This window comes from Morone saxatilis, unplaced genomic scaffold (genome assembly GCF_004916995.1).
Source record: "Morone saxatilis isolate NCDOM2014 unplaced genomic scaffold, NCSU_SB_2.0 Contig23, whole genome shotgun sequence".
NCBI lineage: Eukaryota > Metazoa > Chordata > Actinopteri > Moronidae > Morone > Morone saxatilis.
In genome coordinates this window covers 14,568,012-14,575,708 of record NW_023339796.1, presented here as the reverse complement: position 1 = coordinate 14,575,708, position 7,697 = coordinate 14,568,012, and the positions used below count along the sequence as shown (strand labels likewise).

Here is a 7,697-nt window from a genome sequence, read left to right as displayed (position 1 = left end):
GGTTTATTCCAACATTGCTCATGGTTTTCCAAAACTTGGTTCAACTTGTGGCCTTCTCCTTCCCTTCTCAGCCTTCTCTTCGGATTTGAGAGCTGTACAGTGAATGTTAATGTCAACCCTGCCTCAGTCAAGGCCTCTGACTGACACTCAATTCTTTTTGTTTTTTCATTCTGCGGCACCTGTGCTTGGCTGTCAGACAGTTCAGAGCGTGACTCGGCTGCCATCTCTGCAGAGGAACAACAGGCTCTGTGACAAAGGTTCCCACGACGCTGCCCGGGGGACCCCAAATGTAGAGGCAGGTAGGTCAGGTCCTTATTTCAATCAGGGTCAAAGGTTAGGCTTCATCATGGCAGAGGCTAGCCAGGGGTATAATAGGAACATCACCCCTTTTCCTTTTGTGTATTTATATGCAGTGTGTATCCATCTGTCTCTCTGGTGGCCTTGCTTCATCTATTTATAGGGCTGCTAGGACATTAGCTCAATGTCCATGTAGAAATGTCATGTAAGACATAAGGGCCTCACAGCATTCATCTGTAAATGTGAAGGTCAGGAAACTGCTTCAGTTTTATTCATAAACTGGAGGAGCTGACCTTTTACTTGTATCATTTTGAGCAGCCAAAATGAAATGCTGATGAGAAACTTTCTTCTATGGTACAAAGTGAAGAATACTGATAAGAACAGCAGCTTTGTGATCCCTTGAATCCTGTTTCTGGAAGGCAACGGCTGGCAACAAAAGCATTTCTGAAAATACCAACTGTCCATAGGCTGAACTGGCCTCTGACAACAGACAGGCTCACATGCAAAGCTTTGTGGAATATGTAAATGTGTTAATCTGCCAAATCATTTTTACAAACACAATTTTGAGCCACTTCCATCTTCTTCCCTCTCCCTCTCTCTCTCTCTCTCTCCATGTCATCTCTCCTCATCCCAGTCTTGCTTCCTTCTCGGACCCTCTCTCTCTCGTCTTCTCTTCCCCTCTCTCACAGCGCGCCAGGGGATCGGAAGAACAGCTATGAGACATTTGAAGAGGAGTTAGGGCACCCAAAGACCAGATTCCCTCCTCCACAAGAAGCCTGTTCGACGAGATCAACGCAGCACCAGGTGGTGACACACACAAACACACACACACACACAAATTATCTGTAATGTCTGCACACACCGTAAAAGCTTTCATCCATTGTACATATATTGTACAACTCTATAAATACTTGGGAGCCGCTGAAATATGACTCCTGGTCAAAGGCAACACGGTGATAATACACCTCTGCTGTGCTGAATGGATGGTGAATGTAATAAGCCTCAATCTCTCCAAGCACACAAAATCCTCCTTGTGAGACAGAGCTTCTAAGATCAAGATCAAGATGTTTATTGTCATGTCATCAGGCAACAAAAGATTTATAAATAAATGGAAGAATAAATGAATACATAAAAGTTTTTCCTCTGTGCAATGAAATTCTTTCTTTGCTGTCCACCCTGAGTCTAAAGAGACCATGAAGGAGAATGTATTTATATTTGCCAGCACGTTGGTCCAGACGGAAATCATTTTGTACGGTCTTTTATGACCCCCAGAGGATGAATTTGGCTGACTTTTCTTTTAGGCCACCATGAAGTTGACATTTGTGGTTTTGAGTGAAATATCTCAACTATTGGATGGATTACTACAAACATTCACATGCTCCTACTAATAAGTTCTAATAACTCTGATTACTTTTAATCTAGCACCATCATCAGGTCAAATTATTATAATTAGATTTATAATAGTTAATTTATAATTGTTTAATACTTGTGTTTATGACAAAATACCTTCAATACTATTGAAATTCCAATCGACCTAAATTGTGTTTTATGACCCCCAGAGAAAGATTTTGGCTGACTTTTCTTTTAGGCCACCATGAAGTTGACATTTGTGATTTTGAGTGAAATATCTCAACAACTATTGAATGGATTACTATGGCATTTGGTACAAACATTAATGTGCTCTTACGGATGAGTTATAATAACTTTGATTACTTTTCATCCAGCACCATCATCAGTTCAAATGATTATAATTTGCCCAATACTTTATGTATATTAATGAAACTCCCACCAGCCTCAATTGTGCTTTTTGTTTAGTGCAAATTATTGCTAACACACTAAATAAAGATGGTGAACATGTTAGCATTGTCACTGTGAGTATGTTGGTGGGCTAATGTTTGAATTTAGCTTAACAGACCGGCTAGCATGGTGGTACACATCTGTTATGTCTGTCTGTAGCATAAAGTTTGGCACAGTAGACTATTTAGTGTAAATGAGAGCATATGTCAGCCAACAATTATACATAAAATCGATGAGGATACATTCCAGATTGAAGGCATGGTTGTATTGTTGTTTATGGTTAATGAAGTCAACATCATTAATCTGTCTGTTTCAGAAATGTACGCCACGAGGAAAGTCAGAGAGGTTAGTTGGAAAACAACCAACATGGCCAATTTCTCACAGTGTCCACATCCCTAATATATCTTTTATTCTAAGCTGCATGTTGTTCTCCAATAGGAAATGCCTCCAGTTTCACAGCAACCAAGAGTAGAACTCCGGACTTCACCCCGGGAAGCCAGCTTCCCCAGAACAAGTGAGTCATTACCATCTCTCTGCTCAACACAATCCAGCTTCTAAGTGTCTGTTTACATTACTGGATTACAACAAAAGCTTTCCCTCCTCTTTCTTGTATTCGCTTCAGCGCCCTTGCGCAAAGCAATGTCCATCCAAAACCTGAGCCAGATTGAAACGCCGTGGGAAAATGTCACCCTGAACCGCTGTCTGTTTGTGGCCATTACCATCCTGGTGCTCACCTCAGGCTTTCAGAGGCTTCATGGCAAGTAAACTAGCAAGACAAAGTAGAACCACAGATATAAAATGACATGCTTGCTGAGGCTGAGTTCTCTCTTTTCAAAATACAGAAACTCTGCGTGGCCAGGGGCCAGCGGAGGAGGAACTTGGACTGACAGTGAGACGGTCGGGCTCATTACGACACAGAAGACAACCACCAGAGGTAAAGAGGTCTTTATTTATATATTATTTTCATTCTTTTAGCTTCCAACTGTAAGATAAACAGCGGTACATGCACCACAGTTTGTACTATGTCAACTACTTCACGTGTTCTCCTCTCCTCTAGCCCGAGACAACTCTATGGGAAGTCATGTTCTGGTGGCTGCCAGACCTTGATGATGAAGAGGATGAGGAGGAAGAGGATGATGAAGAGGGCAAAGGAAGAAAGTCAAAGAGCAGAGCAACAGCACGGGCAACAAGAGGTCTCAGAAACAAGCCACTGCCAGTCAAAAAACTCATGAAGCCAAGAGAAGGGAAATTAAAAGACAGGAGAGCCAAAAAAGAAAGGGATGAAGAAATCAAAGACAAGAAAGAGAGAGATAAAACAGAAGAACCCAAAGAAGCAGCAGGTGATGAAGATGAGGATGAAGTAAAGGAGGAAGCTGTGCCCAAGAAGAAGAAAAAGTTGGAGGAACCGAAAGAGAAGAAAAAGATTCAAAAGGGATGAGTTGCTTCTTTCTACTGACAAACAAATTCTGTTTTCTAAAAGAATTCCACCTGAATACATTTTTATCAAATATAAAATGTATTAAAAGGTGGTATGAATTCAAACAATGTTGTCAAATACCACTGAGACTCAAAATTAATGTGTTTCGAGTTGACCATACACAATGAATGTCAATGTCAACTTTTTGTTGCTTTGCTAAACAGATGTGATTGTGTAATGGAGCTTTGAGTTACCTGTAAAGACATCTGCATTTTCATTGATTTTATTGACCTGTCTGCTTTTTGTTCTCCATGTTTGATTCCCTTTGTTGGAAGATCTACAACATATTTAATAAATCTCTTATGAATCATGCCAGCTCAGTTAACTGTCAAGAGTATGCAACTAGAAGGGACTGAACATGGAAAACTGAAGACTGAAATTGGGGGTTTCAATCATCTATTATCAATAATTTGACCCACAACGCCCAATAGATTCAAGCTGTCGTCCCAACCAGCAACTTTGAGCAATATACAATACATCAGTAAAACTTTGTGTGTGATGTCTTTGTAAAAACAGACTTTGAGACACATTTCTTTTTCTCCACAAAATTTAATTACAAAACAGCATCTTAAAAGATGGAGCCATCTCCAATCATAGCTTCATATTTCCAGAATCTAAGCATTTATACAAAACAGTGTGGGCATATGGACTGCCCTACGCGTTCACATTACCCAGAAAAAAAAATGTATAAAAATCTACTAAATGTGGACTTTAGACATCATGGAAATAGTCAAACTGAATGTATCTGCAATATCTAAAGGAAGATGGACATTGTAGACAGGCAGGGCAGTGTGACTGTACACCATGAAAGAAAGCAACCATGAAATGCAGGAAGGGGATCAATTATTAGACATTGTAAGGCCCTCGGGAGGAGGCGGCCTCATTGGCATGGGGGGCATGGGCATCTGAGGGGGCATATGGGGGGCACCCGGGGCACCAGGTGGGAGAGGGGGGATGGACATTCCTCCTGGCGGGGGAGGGGGCATAGAATCACTTGGTGGGCGAGGTCCAACGCCACTCATGAGGGGAGGAGGACGCTTCACACCTGCAGGAGGTGGTGGACCACTGGACTGGGGAACAGCTTTCTCCATTTTGAAGTGGAACTGAAGGAAGAACTGGGAAGGAAAATAACATGGCAGACAGGTTAAACCACGTTTCCTGTTCTCAGATTTAATACCCAGGTTGGCTTTGTGGTGACAATCTAATCAGCTTATCAGTACCTGTTTAGTTTCTCTGTTCCAGTGGGTCCAGAAGCGGTTTTCTGCTTTGTCAATTTCTCTACTCGGGACCTAAAGGAGCAAAGATATTGATGTTATGTCACTGAAAGAACAAACATATTATAAAGAGCACAACAGAAGTGCAGCTCTCACTCACCTTAAAGGCAATAGTTTCATATGGTTCAGCAGCCAAAAGCAGGTACTGCCAGCGACGATCAGGGGGCTCGATGCGCTGTTCATAAGCAGACATGAAACGATGCCTGGGTCCGATGCCTTCAGCGATCTCTGGGTAGTCAATCTGAACAAATAAATTATATTTTATTGGTTTGTCTTTGACAAAAAAACAATATTTAGTCATCACTGCTGCTGGAAGCAATTGTATAAGTTGATGCACGAGGTGATGTGTACGGCTCAGACTGGCTTGGTTGGAAAAGTTTTTTCTTTGGTTTTTTGTTGGCAAAACTTGTGCTGGTACTAAAAGGTGGATTGATCGGAAAGAACTGTCACTTGTGCAACACTGAGCAACCAAGTTGCCCCTTCGTCTGAGCTCTGATGAAGGATTTCAAAAACTGCTGGGTTTTCTTACAGCTGTCTTTTGTCTTGCTTCCTTCAGCCTTTTCTAAAAGTAAGTTTGTCCCCTTGCTGCAACGAATCAAGAACAATCCCTTTGATATCCTCTGTTGTTCCGCGATGAAGACAACATCACGGCAGTTTCACACAAAGTCACAATGACAATCAGCTAAGAATCCCGCCTACACAGAGTCAAGTCGAGCCATTTACTGCATATTGTCCTCCATAAGAGATGCCTATAAACAACCTGCCTTTGGTTTAGCACATGGTGCTGTATTAGACAGCTGTTTGAAACTGGAGAAAAAACTAAGTATATTGCCAGCCTTAGGTAAGTGGGGAATGAGAAAATATATTTTTACTGCAGTGGTGATACAAGACGACACTCACGCAAAAGTAATAATTTTTGCAAACTGGATAAATGTATAGCATCCCTCTGAAGTGGGGCTTTGATGTAAATTTGCTTCCCAACAAAACAAACAAACAGGTTTTACATAGAACACACTAACCTGGAAAAGTAAGGACTGCTGTCCGGTCTCTGGGTCCCTCTGTTTGGTTACTATAAAAAAAAAGAGAAAGACATGGACCATTTTGTAAAATACAATCCATATGCAGCAAAAGTACTATCAGGATAAACAAATTAATGACTGCACTGATACACGACCATTCAGCCAGTTTACCTTTGTATCCTGGTCGACCAATTTTGACAAACTTCTTGACCTCAACTTTAACTTTCGCTGGAGCTGGCTGAGCAGGAGCTTCTTTAGCCTCCTTGGCTGCTCTCCGCGCTCTGAAACAAACAAAACATGTAGTTTTAACATTTAATCAACAAACTGGATGCAGTGGATTGTTGCTGGGTCAATTCACAGCAACCATGAAAGAGCTGATTATCAATCGCAAGTCAAGTATGTGTGGACCTGTGGTTTGATAAAATTAACTAATTACAGCAATTACAACATAAACTCAGCACATGTCTGTGTGTTGACCAAAACAAGAGACAGAACAACAGTGAAATTTTCATGTGAGATATTTATATGGTACAGGAAATAGACAAGATGTGGACTTACAAGTTGGTCTGATGTTTCTTTCCTTGTGTGTGAGCCAAGTAGCTGCCCTGTAAATAAAGAAGGGAACATTTTGTAATCTTTTGCTTTAAAGAAGATACACAGATAACAGGAAATAACACAGAGTTCAAATAACATAATCTAGGAAACGTTCATTATGTGCCTCTTCACCTCGTTGTTATGAAGTGTCAAGCAAAGTTTACACTCGTATGATCCTAAATGATTCTTCATAAAGTAGGGGTCTTTGTTGATGTCAATGGTCTCCAGGGCCAGCTGACGTAACCGCTCTCTCCTATCGCGGTTACTCTCAGAGGCTGATGCCACCCCACCGCTCCCTGTCTTCCCTCCAGCTCGATGCTGGAAATCCATCTTCGCTAAGTGATGGGCTCAATCACACAGACACCCACTCCTGTTTGCCGTGTCAACACTGGACAGGTACTCAAAGTAGATCCTTCTTGATTATCTGAGGGAAAATAAAACACACATTGTTCCCAAGGATGTAAATAAATAATAATATTCACAGTTATTACCGTGCTATGTATTCCTGGATTGAGGAACAACACAGTACCATGTGTGGAGTTACATCTACACCGAATACTTACTTTATTTGCTGTATTGATAATTTACTTTAATTATTTAGAATGAAAGTTAAAAACAACTATTCTGTGTCGCATTTCATGTGCTTTAAAAACGACCCCAGACTCCTCAGACCCCTCTCGACTGAGGCGCTTCATGCCAACTTCCAGTGCAAGGGATCGGTCTAACTACTGGATAGTAAAGCAAATCGGTGACAGCAGAGTTATATAGCAAATATTCTTTAATTGCTTGAGATAATTTACCTCAGTCAAGAGGGAGGGTTTATCACACTACAACACAAATACACTGTATTTAAGGATCTCTACTACATCCAGTTAGCTGCACCATGTTAGCATAACGTAGGGCTAGCTACTGGATGCATTATGATAATGCTAATGCTAAGCTAACAGTGTTACCAGCTTGTATTGAATCAATTTGAACAAATATGAATGATCAAACAACAAGTAAAACCTAGGTAGCTCTGTACATGTGATCACTGACTGTCTACACGAGAACCGATAACTACACACGACCAAGTTTCTCTTTATCCAAACACTCACCGAGCTAACTCCACAACGTTAGCATCAGGTCGTACTTATGGACTGCGCATGCTCGAGCGGCTTCTTCTTCTTCCTCTTTGGTGTTTGATGCGGTTAGCAAACAGCTTCCGGTTCATTACCGCCACCTCCTGGACCATAGACA

At 41.3% G+C, this 7,697-nt stretch overlaps 2 protein-coding genes across 2 annotated transcripts; one reads left to right on the top strand and one right to left on the bottom strand.

Moving 5' to 3' along the window:
- Positions 1–2,389: 2,389 nt before the first annotated feature.
- Positions 2,390–3,881, top strand: LOC118335181 (junctional sarcoplasmic reticulum protein 1). Its single transcript, XM_035671397.1, has 5 exons — positions 2,390–2,439; positions 2,533–2,608; positions 2,717–2,851; positions 2,937–3,028; positions 3,152–3,881. Exons 1-5 carry the CDS (start codon positions 2,413–2,415, stop codon positions 3,530–3,532), a joined length of 711 nt encoding a protein of 236 aa, XP_035527290.1. The 5' UTR covers positions 2,390–2,412; the 3' UTR covers positions 3,533–3,881.
- Positions 3,882–4,104: 223 nt separating this feature from the next.
- On the bottom strand, positions 4,105–7,661 carry sf3a2 (splicing factor 3a, subunit 2). The gene is made up of 8 exons (XM_035671396.1): positions 7,556–7,661; positions 6,591–6,882; positions 6,423–6,469; positions 6,036–6,145; positions 5,865–5,914; positions 4,946–5,086; positions 4,792–4,860; positions 4,105–4,686 (listed from the first exon to the last, which is right to left on the bottom strand). Exons 2-8 carry the CDS (start codon positions 6,786–6,788, stop codon positions 4,411–4,413), a joined length of 891 nt encoding a protein of 296 aa, XP_035527289.1. The 5' UTR covers positions 6,789–6,882; positions 7,556–7,661; the 3' UTR covers positions 4,105–4,410.
- Between the last annotated feature and the right edge of the window lie 36 nt (positions 7,662–7,697).

What these genes read in the sequence shown, in the direction of transcription:
- LOC118335181 (XM_035671397.1), top strand. Translation starts at nt 2,413, where the DNA reads ATGTACGCCACGAGGAAAGTCAGAGAG. An exon ending in AGCCAGCTTCCCCAGAACAA is followed by an intron (nt 2,609 to 2,716) that starts GTGAGTCATTAC and finishes TATTCGCTTCAG; the next exon opens with CGCCCTTGCGCAAAGCAATG. An exon ending in ACAGAAGACAACCACCAGAG is followed by an intron (nt 3,029 to 3,151) that starts GTAAAGAGGTCT and finishes CCTCTCCTCTAG; the next exon opens with CCCGAGACAACTCTATGGGA.
- sf3a2 (XM_035671396.1), bottom strand. Translation starts at nt 6,788, where the DNA reads ATGGATTTCCAGCATCGAGCTGGAGGGAAGACAGGGAGCGGTGGGGTG. An exon ending in AGCAGTCCTTACTTTTCCAG is followed by an intron (nt 5,087 to 5,864) that starts GTTAGTGTGTTC and finishes TTATTTGTTCAG; the next exon opens with ATTGACTACCCAGAGATCGC. An exon ending in ATGAAACTATTGCCTTTAAG is followed by an intron (nt 4,861 to 4,945) that starts GTGAGTGAGAGC and finishes TTGCTCCTTTAG; the next exon opens with GTCCCGAGTAGAGAAATTGA.